This window comes from Vigna unguiculata, chromosome 10, assembly GCF_004118075.2.
Source record: "Vigna unguiculata cultivar IT97K-499-35 chromosome 10, ASM411807v1, whole genome shotgun sequence".
NCBI lineage: Eukaryota > Viridiplantae > Streptophyta > Magnoliopsida > Fabales > Fabaceae > Vigna > Vigna unguiculata.
The window spans coordinates 25,767,210-25,780,243 of record NC_040288.1 but is presented as its reverse complement, the minus strand read 5'-3'; the positions used below and the strand labels follow the sequence as shown (position 1 = coordinate 25,780,243).

The 13,034-nt window shown below is 32.4% G+C and overlaps 1 protein-coding gene across 1 annotated transcript; it reads left to right on the top strand.

Moving 5' to 3' along the window:
- Positions 1–11,848: 11,848 nt before the first annotated feature.
- Positions 11,849–12,364, top strand: LOC114165453. Its single transcript, XM_028050074.1, has one exon. The coding sequence runs from the start codon at positions 11,849–11,851 to the stop codon at positions 12,362–12,364; it is 516 nt and encodes a 171-aa protein (XP_027905875.1).
- Positions 12,365–13,034: the final 670 nt, after the last annotated feature.

The window sequence follows — 13,034 nt, the reverse complement described above, 5'->3', positions numbered from 1 at the left end:
AAGCGTAGTGTGCAAAATCAGAGTTTGAATATGAGTATCATTTACTTGTAGGAGAGGAGTTAATATCATATAACGTCCAAATATAGTATCTTTACTTAAACATGCAAAAAAGATATGATTTTTTAAAATGTTTATTTTTCCTAAATAATAAAAAAGCAGTACAAATGAAAAAAAAAATGAAAATTTTGGATTTGACAAAACTACATATTTTTATTCAAAATGAAAAATTAAAAGTTACACAATTTTAAAAAACTATTTGAAAAACCTATTTCCTTTATTTGGGAGAACATGATAAGAACTCACTTCGTTTCATTCACAATAAACAATTCAAGGATTAAATAATTCTTAAAATAAACAAATTTCGTTTCATTCGTAATAAACAATTCAAGGATTACATAATTCTTAAAATAAACAAATTTATTTGAGTGTTGGTTTCATTTTGGAAATTTTTATACTTTTGAGTTATTTGAGAAATGAGTTTAGGCGATTTGTGTTGCTTTACAAAACCAAAAGTAGAATAAGAAAAATATTTCATACATTTTTTTATTTTTTAATATTTTTATAAATTTTAAGAAAAATAATTTATTTAAAAAAGTGGGTTGTCAAAAAGAGATGGGAGGTATGACAAATTAAAATAATGGTTGAAAATTAAAAGTACAAACTGAAAATGTAAAAAATAAGAAAACAAATGGGTGCATGTGTAAAATATGGGGTTTATTTAGGAAAATGAAAAAAATAAGAAAATAGGAAGTGCATTGAGTAATGGATGAGATGCAAAAAGTAAAAATAAAGAAATAAAATAAAACATACATGGATGTAGCGAGATAGTAAATGTGTGGTCCAGTGAGCAATTAGTATGAGGTGCAACAAAAAAGACAGGTGGTACGGGAGTAAACCAACCCAGAAACAGAAAAGTGTGTGGGAAAGGAAAACCAGGGTTTCTTCCTGCACCTCTAAAATTTCTTTTTCATCCTTAAACAATTTCAAAATTAGAGTAACACAGATGTCATCTTAAAAGTTATTTTTGGATATCAACTTCTAACGAAGATACTTCCAATGTCAACATTGGGTGAAAATTATTAACTTCTGCATATCGAAATATATATATATATATATGCTTTACAAAATAAATAAAGTTAAGAAATAAATTAAATTAAAAAATAATTTAATTTTAAATTAAAAAATATATATTTATTCTGTTTTAAATTTTTTATTTTATTTTTTTGAATTTTAATTATTTTTTCTTTAGTTTATTATTTATTGTTTTATTTTTAAAATTTTTATTTTTAAATTTATATAGTTTACAATGTTTAATATTTCTCAATACATATTTTAAAAATAAAATAAAATATTAATATATGTTTATAGTTTTAATTTTGTTTTTATGTAATGTATTAAATTTTAATAAATAATTAAACTTTAAATAAAAAGAAAAATAAAAACGAAAAAAAAAAGAAACGTTCCTAAAATAATAGGTATCCATTTTAGGTTTAGAACCAAGAAGATCATGTGTCAAATTTCTCATTCCAAACACATAAATATTAAATGTCCACGCCTCTTCTTAATAAGTTTTGTCCATAGCAGAATTAAGAAGATAAGTTTCGTCATGGGACCTCTCATATTCTGGACAATACCACTTTGTGGAATCATCTATTTTGTTCAATGCACATAAAGTTTTCATGGAGCTGCAGTTGATGACGTGAACTTTCTCCAACGATGGAAAACTCAAAGTAAAATTGCAAGAGTAGAAACACCTTAGTTCATCTATCCTTTTAAGATACAAAACCTGTAGCTGCTCAAATATTATTTCTTCATCCTTACATTATTCTTCTCCCTCCTCATCTGATACTATTATCTCTTCAATTGATTTACACCTTTTTATCTCCATTTCTTTGAATTGACCCAAACTTTTAGCTGTTGAAGATGTGAATAAATATAACAACTTATCACAACTTTCAATTTTTTAAATATATCAGTTTGGAGAGAAACACTCTGCTTGCTACCAAGTTTTTTAAACTTGAACAGCCAATGACATTAAAAGTTTCTATATTTCTGAAAAGGGCTCAGTCCAAGAGTTTTCTAACCCAATGGAAATCAATTCTCCAAGTGTAATTCTTTCGGCCGTAAGAGGAGTTCACTGTAATCAACATTATTAGAATTTGACTGACAGAAGATCCCCTTCAAGGAACCAGCATACACTAGCTTCTCTACATTTGGCACCAGTGGCGGAAATTTTAGAAATACACCAGACTCAATATGAAAGCACAGAATAAGAACTTTTAACTTATCCAAGTGGTTTTCCTGAAATTCTCCATCCACAATAATCTCCAATTCATTTTTCCCCATTGCCAGATGCTGTAAGTTGGATGTAATAAGCTACAAATAAAAAACAATAACGAAGTAAGGGCAGGTTAGGGCAGTCCCAGAATCGGCTCTCCTCTGTATGAAATTGAAATTGTAAACTTTCACGAGCCTCAGAATTAATGAAAACTAAATATTTCAATATAAAATAAAAAAGGTGTCAACAAGTTAATTTTACAACGTTAACTTGGAAAAATTGGCCAAAGCTCAAATGTTGGTGTTGCATCATCAATATGTTAGAAAATGATTACTCAAATAATACTACTAATAATAAAAATATGAAATAACATAATAATAATTATTAAATCAATAATAATACTAAGACATATATATAAAATAATGAATCTTAATCGGATATCAACAATTATAATAACAATAATAAATAAAAAATAAACAAGGGAAGGAGTAGAAATATCTTAGGTTGAGGCACGCATAACGCTATCCTTAGAGAGAAAACGTCCCTACTGCACAGGGCTAAACATAAATACACAATCATATGTGTTTCAAATATATGTATTTCTCTCCCAAGATACAACAACCCGTCAGATCGATCGAGTGCAGCGAAGGATCTCCAAACCTTATTAACACCACTGTCTTAAAGATAATATAGAGAAGAAAAGAAGAACACTCTTGAGAAAACTCTAGTGTTTGTTATTCTTTGTTATTTTGTTGTTTCTTTCCCCATACACCTATGTTATAGGTAGAAAAAGGAGACAGAGGAGTAAACTGTAATAAGAATATAGTCGTTAGCCATAAAAAACATTAACCCATAAATTAAAGGTTCATGAAAACTTGAGTAACTGTAGGTTTTTTATTTTAATTATTTATTTTTTAAATTATATTAAAATATTTCTAACAATCCCCCACATAATTTAAAAAAAATAAAACAAAAATATATTATCTTTTAAAACAAAATATTGTAGTTCAGCGTAAGGAACCTTCCGGGTCTGACCCTCACACCTAGTGCTTATAAACTTCCACCCGAGAAAATGTAGAGACTTAATTGCCTTGAGCTACATCTCTTGTGACCGGGTTTTAGTAAATAACACATACAATATCGGTGTTTATTATAGGTTCTAATCAGTGGGTGCACATTACGCCGTTGTGCATGTATCTTGTTTCATAAGTGTCACTTAGAGACTTGCCCATGTCTCACAATGGCGGCCCCACCATCACACTCACTAGGTAAACCCTCAAAGGGTGGTTTGTGACTCACACCCCTACAATAATTGTCATTGGGTTTATTAAGAGGTATTTTATAAAATAAGCATAATAATGCACATACCTCAACCTTTTTAAAGCCACAATTTATAATACACCTCACCATAGGAATGAGACTTAAAATTTAATCAAATTATTTGGTGTACTCTAGTGAACAACAACTTTGTTGTTACCCATTGAACTCCATTCCATGGGATCGCCATTCATATGGAGATGGGTGTCCATTGTTGCAACTAATTTATGGGCTATAGTCTCATTCCCCTCGACGAATCAAATACTTGTTGTTGATGCATCAACCCTTTGATAAGCAAATCTGCAATATTTCTTTTAGACCTGACAAAGTCAAGAGAGACAATACCATGAGTAATTTAGTTTCTAATATATTTGTCTCTCATTCTTATATGCCAATTTCATTGACATTTTTACTAAAAACTTTAAATATAACAATTTAATTATCACGATGCATTGGAAAAAGGAATAATTTATGTTTGCATAGTAAATCATGATAGAACAACAACTTTTTAACATATTTCCATGATAGTTCACCTTTATTCAAGGTTAAAACATAACCATAACCAGTAGTTGATTTTGTCACCAAAATCAATATCCAATTTACATTATCCTTCAATCATCTCAAGAAATTGGACATATTGCCATAACTAGAAGAAACACAAATAATATTACACTAAATGGCAAAACAATATTAGAGGTATATTTTTACTCACTTCAGAATATATAACCAATAATTTTTGTTTATATTCAGAGGTATGTTAACCATTGCAAGATAACCCTCACACTTTGAAATATTTTAAATGTGGTTCATTTTTTTTTCTTTCATAATTGATAAAGGTTTTATCACAATCTTTTGTGTTTAAAAATATGGCAAGTAGGATATAAAATTTCACTAATATAATGTTAGGTAAGCTAGAACTTGAAGCATAACATTTACCATATCAAACAAAAACATTTTTTTTCTTTCGCTGCACCATTACATTAACACCATATGAAGATGTTACTTAATGAATAATACCATGGGTTTCACACAAAAACACTCATTTATAAAGACATATATCATCACTTCTTTAATTAATTAATTTTGCACCTCAAAATTTTATAATTTGAATGGTCTCTAACCAAAATTTATCAACTTCTCAACAATTGTAATAATATCATGTCATAAATCACAACTTAACATTTTGTAATAATCAAAGAAAACTTATAAATATTTTATTACAAGATAAAGATACTTAACTCAAACAAATCATCACAAATATATCATTTACCAACCAAAACACATGTCTAGAAATAATAATGTTATTGCAGTTAGAAAGTGTAGAATGAGCGCACTCAATTGTAGAAGAAGGGTGTATTGGAGCTACAAACTCACGGTGCGTTGTTGCCCAAAACAAGCTAAAATACATGAAGGCGCTTATGAACAAGTTGTCATCATTGGCACAGGAGATCCATAATGCTTCCTAAGTGCAACACCAAAAACTAATGCAAAGTTGTGTGTTGTGCGAAGGAGATCATGCTAATGGGCTATGTGTCGTGCAAAGTTAGTTGTAGGCGGAAGTTAACTACATGGGAAATCAAGGCCGCCAAAGAAATTGCGAATATTTCAATCAAGGATGGAAGTCTCATCCTAACATAGGACAAGCTGAACCATCCAATAGGCAGCAGCAACAACAACAACCCTCCTTGTAAGAGTGGAAAACGAAATTGGAGAAGACACTTCAACAATTCATTCAAGTGTCTCTTTCAAATCATAAGAGCATAGAAGCCTCTATTTGCAATCTGGAAAAATAACTAAGTCAATTGCCAAAAAACGTGGAAAATAAATTCGAGAAGAACTTTACAACAAATATTGAGGTCAACCCAAAAAAGCACTATAAAACCATAACAACTTGAAGTGGTAAAGTATATGAGGAGAAAGAGAAAAAGAAAGGGGAAGGGAAGGACAACGAAGAAAATGAGGACAAAGAAAAAAAAGGTAGAAAGAAAAGGAATAAAAAATTGAAAAAAGAAAAAAAGAAAAAGAGAAAGAAAGAAATATAGAAAAAATTCTTTGATATCCTCTTGTACCCTCCAAGAAAAACAAAGAGAAGCAGTTCGTGCGCTTTATGGAAATTTTTAAAAAGTTGGAAATTAACATTGTGTTCTCAGAAGTAATTAAGCAAATGTTTGCATATGCCAAACTTTTGAAAGATTTGCTGATAAAAAAGAGGAATTATTGTTTGTTGTTTTTACTTTGAATGTAATCATGAAACCAAATCCCGATGAAGCTTTTATCTTACAGTTTTCTAAATCAAGCTATTTGTTTCAACTGTGTGGTTGATGCTTCAATGTTCTTTCCTCCATTCTTTCAATGCCAACAATCTTTCTCGACATGCCCCTCTTGCCACAATGGTAGCCTTTGAGATGTTTCTTACTTTCAAAATTTGATTTACCACGAATTTCACTCCCACTAGATCCATGTTTTGTTGATCTACCTCTCATCATCGCCAAAGCCTTTGCTTGCTTTGAACTTTTCACCTGGTCTACTTTGCTTTTCTGCCTGGATTCTTCTTCAAGAATAGCTTCAGCAACATCTTTAAAGTGTATATTCCCATCAATGTTGTAATTTGTTATGTTGATGACAAGTTGATTATAGAAATTAATTAAACTCTGTAGTAGAAACTCCACACATTCATTTTATATTGTAATTTGCTGTTAAAAGTTGGGTAAATAACATGTTCAAATTGTTGATGTGGTTCGTCACTGATATAGACTCACTCATTTGAAGAGTGTAAAGTTGTCTTCAATAATATTCTTGTGTAAAGTGACTTAACTTTGTTCAGTTTGACGAGAATATCCAAATTTCCTTCGTGTAATCTTTTCCGCAATGCTTGAGATAAAACTACATTTGTCAATGCTAAATGAAAATTTTTGAAACGAAATATTGGCGAAGGTTTGTCATCACCCTGTACTCATCATTGATATTAAATATAAGGCTTAATTAATGTTTTGGTCCCTTAATTTGTTAGTTTGGTTCATTTTGGTCCCCTTATTATTTTTTGGTTCAATTTGATCCTCTAATTCTTTGAAAAGGTTCATTTTGGTCATTGTCGTTAAGTTGACATTAACACCGTCTTCGTACATGCCACGTATCATTTTGTAGAATTTTTAATTTTTTTAATTTTTTTAAAATTTTTAATTTTTTTAATTTTTTAAAAAAAATAAAACTGCCATGTGTCGCTTTATGGTTGTGACACATGTCAATTTGAGTTTTTTTTATTTTAAAAAAATACTGTCATGTGGCAGGTCACAATTGTGCCACATGTCAATCTATGATTGATTGTTTTCAATTTAGTCCATCTATTTGAAATTTTGATTCAATTTAGTCCTCTAATTTTTTTTAAAATGATTTAATTTTGTCCTCTCTAATTTCAGACCAAATTAATAATTAAGCTTAATTACAACTTATATATTCATGTTAAAAATATTTTTTTATCATTTATACTCAAATCACTCCCTAAATACTCATGTTATTTTATGTCTTATATTTTTCACTTGTAATTTTTTACACTTGAAATTTTGTACACATGTAAAGATAATAATAATTTGAATAGTTAGGTGGAGTAATTTGATCTATAAATATTATAAAAATTATTTTAACATGTATATATAAGTTGTAATTAAGTTTAATTACTAATTTGATCTCAAATTAGAGAGGATATATTTGAATCATTTTAAAAAATTAGAGGACTAAATTGAATCAAAATTGTAAATAGAAGAACTAAATTGAAAACAACTAATGTTAGCTTGACAAGTGGCAATCGTGACCTATCATGTGACACTTTTTTTTAAATTAAAAATTAAAATTAAAAAAAATTATCAAGTGAACATGTGGCACAACCATGACGTGACACGTAGAAATTTAATTTTTTTTAAATAATTAAAAAAATTAAAAATTTCACAAAATGATACGTGACATATACAAAAATGGTATTAACGTCAACTTAACAACAGAGATCAAATTGAACATTTTTAAAGAATTAGAAGACCAGATTAAACTAAAAAAATAATAAGATGACCAAAATGAACAAAGTCAACAAATTGGTGACCAAAATAATAATTAAACCTAAGTATTAGGTGTGTGCTATACGGTCCCATACACCTAATTCTTCCAAATTGTGAAAACAAGACAGTAAATATGTGTTTTAATTACTAACTTTTTATTAAATTTGATTTTAGCTTTTTAAATCGATGGATTGTAACGCCCCATTTAATTTAATAAACGAAATTAAAGAAAGCATCACATTAAAATAATATCTCAGCGCAGTCTCGGAGTTTAAACACCAATCCTTACAATTCAAGGCACACCACGATGCCCAAAAAGAAACAAGTTATACAGTTTACTAGAATCATATAAAAATCTAAAGACGGACAAGTACATGGGCCATAACCCTAAAGAAAAGCCCAAGAAGGACAAGAAGTCCAGCCCAAGAAGACTCTGTAGCGGAATCATCTCTCCCATGTTGACCACGAGTACCTCTCACATCTGCTCCCATCAATAAATTGATGATCATCGCAAGAGTAAAAGAACAACATACAGAGCAAACAAACAAAGGGTAAGCTAGAGCCAAAAGATTTTAGCATGCAATCATATATACTTTCGCAGTCAACTATACATACAACACCCAAGCATGTTATAACTTTCAACCAATACACTGAGACTCGACTCGACTCATCCAGATACATATAATCTGGTCGGATTCAGCGAATGCTTGCACTTGTGGTGGATACCTCTGCTCACCCTCGAGCTGCTCACCCCCGAGCTATGTGCTACAAGTGTTACAATGAATCAATTCCCTCACACATAAGATTAGTCCTTAATGGGTTTCGGGCCTCCTACTACCCTCACCACAAGAGTCAGTCCGCTCTAGGTGGGACTAACTGACTCTTTAGAGTGTTAGGATGCAATCATTACCTTGAATCCTTACCAAATTATATAGATGGGGCACCACCATGGACACCCACTAATAGGGGCCATGGAATTACGTCTCGACCACTGAAGCACGACCCTGAAATCTCACCTAGAGACTTCAAGGAATTACGCACTGACACATACCCAATATATTCATACAACCAAATAACAATAATCATGCATTCGAACCTTATGTCAATATTTGTAACTACTTCCCATTCGTATTACATGTTGAACCATGCCATCTCATTCACTAATTTCATGAGTATAGAGTCTCATCTCATACCAATATCATTGCCATTTCAAAACATCCATCTCACTCACTTTACATGCTAAGGTCACATCAATATATCAATTCAATTCGTACCACATATATTCCATGCCATTTCTCATACTTCATACTTAAAACACATAAATCAATCAACCAAACAATTTATAGCACCCAAGTGAAGAAAACAACGAGGCCCTCAACTCATCTCGCTCAGGCCAGAAGCCCTCATTCAAGCGAGAGGAGTTCCCTAAGCGATAGGCCCTCGCTTAGGTGAGATCGGGCAGAGGCCCTGGGAGGTTTTCGCCCACTCGCTTTGGCGAGCCCTCCCTCACCTGAGCGAGCCCACTCCTCGCCCAAAGGTGAGGTCCCTCGCTTAGGCTGCACTGCATCGACACACCTCGCCTAATGGTGAGGTCCCTCGCTTAGGCTGCACTACAGCGACACACCTCGAGCTCCCACGCGTTCTCGCTTAGGCGAGCATCTCTCGCCTGAGCGAGATAGTACCTCGCTCAAACTAAGACCCTCTGCCTGAGCTCGAGCTCGAGCGCGAGCTAGGGTTTGTCCTCTGCAAGTCTCGCCTAGGCGAGATAGGGTTTTTTGGGCAAGAATAACAGGTCTCGCCACTGTTTATCCTGCAACAACTATGATTTTAATACCCATATCAACCCACACATGCATCCACAGTAGCATACAAGCTCAGAAATCACAGAACAAAGGCAAACCAAACATCAATCACATCAAATGGAAAGGTTTCTAGCTTCCTTTACCTGGAAAGGAGCTAATACAGTACCCCGACACCAACCACGGAACACAGCAGCTCTGGGAAGAGGCTTGGATCTGGAAAACAGTGGGACAGAAGGATAATAGGGTTACTATTGCGAACCCTAACGGAAATCATGAAAACCAACTCGGGAAAGAAAAAGTAAGGTTCAAAGACCAACTTACGTGAGGTGGAGTGAACTCTTGAGCTAACACGAACGAGCGGAAACTAAACCCTAGCAGGGTAACAGCTGTTTTTCTGAAAGTGATGAGAGACAAGTGAGTTAGGACAGACTTAAGTCTGTTTTCTCCTTTTGGGCCACCCCTAAGGTCCAATAGTTTGGGACAACCTTTAAATAAAAGGGCAGAATAAAAGGTGGGATGGATCAATTACCAACCTTTCATATATAGTTTAAATTATTACTTTTTGTTTTTAAATTTAAAACTCGACGACAATTTTTTACTACTCAAAGTTAGAAAAGATCAAATTTATATATTTATCAAAGTTTCAAGATTGAAAAGTTTTAAATTGCAGGCTGGGGTTATTCAAAAGCTGTCACTTCAAAATTTAGTATTTCTTTAAAATTTTAATTGTTAAAAAGATTTAAAATATCTTTTATTAATACGTAACAGTAGAAATGTTATATAAATAAAAAATTATCAAATTACTATGTAAATAAATATATTAGTATATATTATATTAACTTACTATGATAAAATATGCTCATAAGAATTAGCACCCATATAAACTTGAGATATTAATTTGAAGAGATGGGGAAATAATTTCTCTACTACAATTATAATAAAGTATTATGTTAAAGCCTAAAATACAGATAAAATTAACTGTTAATGAACTTGGAAAATATAAATTAGAGGAAAAGAATGTGTTTTTGTCCTTGATTACTTTAACAAGTTTGGCCTCTGTAATTTCAAAAGTTTGGGTTTCGGTCCTTATTTTTCAACCATATTAAAGTTTATTCAAGTGGCAAATGAAGTTCTAATTCATCAATTATGTTGACACGTGTCAGTGTTGTTCTTTTTTTTAATGAAATATATATATCTTTTTATAAAAAAACAGTCAATTTAATGACACCTTTAGGATCCAATTCATGGCCTCTTCTCGAGCATTAACCAGCCATGTGCATGTAAGCTGTTCTGGAGACTTTGTTCCTGTACTTGGTCATTTCTAATAAACTCAATAGACAACTTTCACCATTGTTGGAGTCTTCCCACAGAACATAATTCAACTTCAAAGCCTCATCAGGATCCTCCAAGCGAATCACTTCGCTAGTTACTTCACTGCAATACAAGTCTTGGTGCGCTGTGGACTCGAGAGACATGTTGATTAAGAACCATTGTTTTTGAATAATGAAGCCAATTTGTTTGCACCTGACATCGTACATGCGCAACGCAACCACCAACATTCTTTTTTTTTAATTTTCATTTTGGGTTCGGGTGGGATGCATTCAATAAGGCAGAATTTAAGGGGCCATTGTAGAACTCCACAAGAAGCTTCGCCATCAAGAGATGCCAAATTTAGTGGGACCAATCTACGGCATCGATTGGTACAACATCATAAAACTCTATTTCTAAAATTTCTTCCGCCTCTCGGATCCAAACACCACTATAATCAGGAACAACGATCCCATTTCAGAGATATCGTACATTATGAGTGTGTGGAGTTATGTTACAGTTTTGTTCATAAAACATATTTTGGAAGGTAAAAAGAGAAATAAATATTTAAATTGCATTTTATTTTAACTCTTAAATAATGTAAGATTTATGATAAATACCGTAACATCACAAATTCCAAAAATAATATTCATCTATTAAAACTGATTCATAGAGTTTGTCAACTCCCTTCAATTTCATAGCCTCCAAAACCTCGATTTTTTTTCCCATCTAGCACACTTTTTTCCAAAATATTACCTTGATAGCATACAGTGCACAATATTTACATGTGTACTATTTTATGTTCAGAATTCGATTTCCGGGCAACTGAATTTTGAGTTTAATTTTGTAATTTTTTTGATCAAATTATTAGAGAAGACAACTCAGAAGCAGTAGCTTGGGTTGACCAAATTCCAAGAGAACAATGGTATCTTGCATATGATCAAGGAAGAAGGTGGGGTCACGTAACAACAAATCTGACTGAAGCAATAAATTCTGTCTTGAAGAAGACAAGAAATTTGTCAATTTCATCCATAGTATTTGCCACGTACACCAGGTGCAACACATACTTTACCAAAAGAGATAGACAAATAACTATAATGCTCAGTGCTGGTCATGTGTATTCTGAATATGCGACGAACTTCCTACAAGATGCGGACTTCAAGTCCAACACGCACCACGTCGTTGAATTTGATAGAAATATCACAAGATTTAGAGTGGAGGAGATGGTCAATCCTAGAGAGGTTCGTCTGACAGGAAAATTTGTAGTCAAGTTAGATGAAAGGTGGTGCGATTGTGGAAAGTTTCAAAAACTACATCTACCATGTTCACATGTTATTGTAGCTTGCAAGCATGCACATCACGACTTCAACATGTACATAAGTCCACATTACAGGCTGTATGTCATCGTCAAAGTATATGACAATTTATTTCGTGAGTTAAGACATGAAGAATATTGGCCACCATACCAAGGGCCACAAGTTTGGCCTCATCCTGCCACAAAAAGGACCGAAAGGGGTCGTCGTAAATCAAGTAGAATTAGGACTGAGATGGACATTAGGAAAGGAAGACAATCAAGTAGAACCAGTGCTGGTCATGTGTGGGTTAAGTTGTAAATTACTGACCTAATCTCACACTTTACAACATATATGCAATAGAGGAGTCTATTTCATCATCAATTAGATGGAACAACACAATCTTTTATTTTTTAAACACACGAACATACATAGAGATAGATTCATCTTTGCCTTCAATCTGCTCTTTATTTATGCAATATTGTAGTCAGCAACTCAGACTCAACCTGCACAAAATATGAGAACAATTACATTACTTTCATAACCGTGATCAAGAAAAACCTCTGTTAATTATAGAAGAAGTAATAATGCTCTAGTAAGGAAATATGAAGACTCTTGAGTCAGATCATTCACTGTATTCTCTCTTTTTCTTCCTTGTTACTCTTTTTATTTAATCTAATGTTTAAGAATGGGCCAAAAGTTTGGGCCGAATTTCGTAAAGGCATGCAGTGTCAGATTGCCACCAGACTCTTTCGACTTAAGCTTAATCGTGGATCATCTGTGGGTTAAGTTGTAAATTACTGACCTAAGACACATTTGGAGGCTGATTAAAAAAGAGAAACCAGGATTTGGCCGACATCTTTGCAAACCTTGAGCTATTATTTTTGTAATCTTTAATTATTATCTTGTAATATTTTAGTTTTTACTTTTGTAAATGAAATATTTATTGATTTTGACGAATAGAAATGATTTGTAATTAATTTACTTAAAT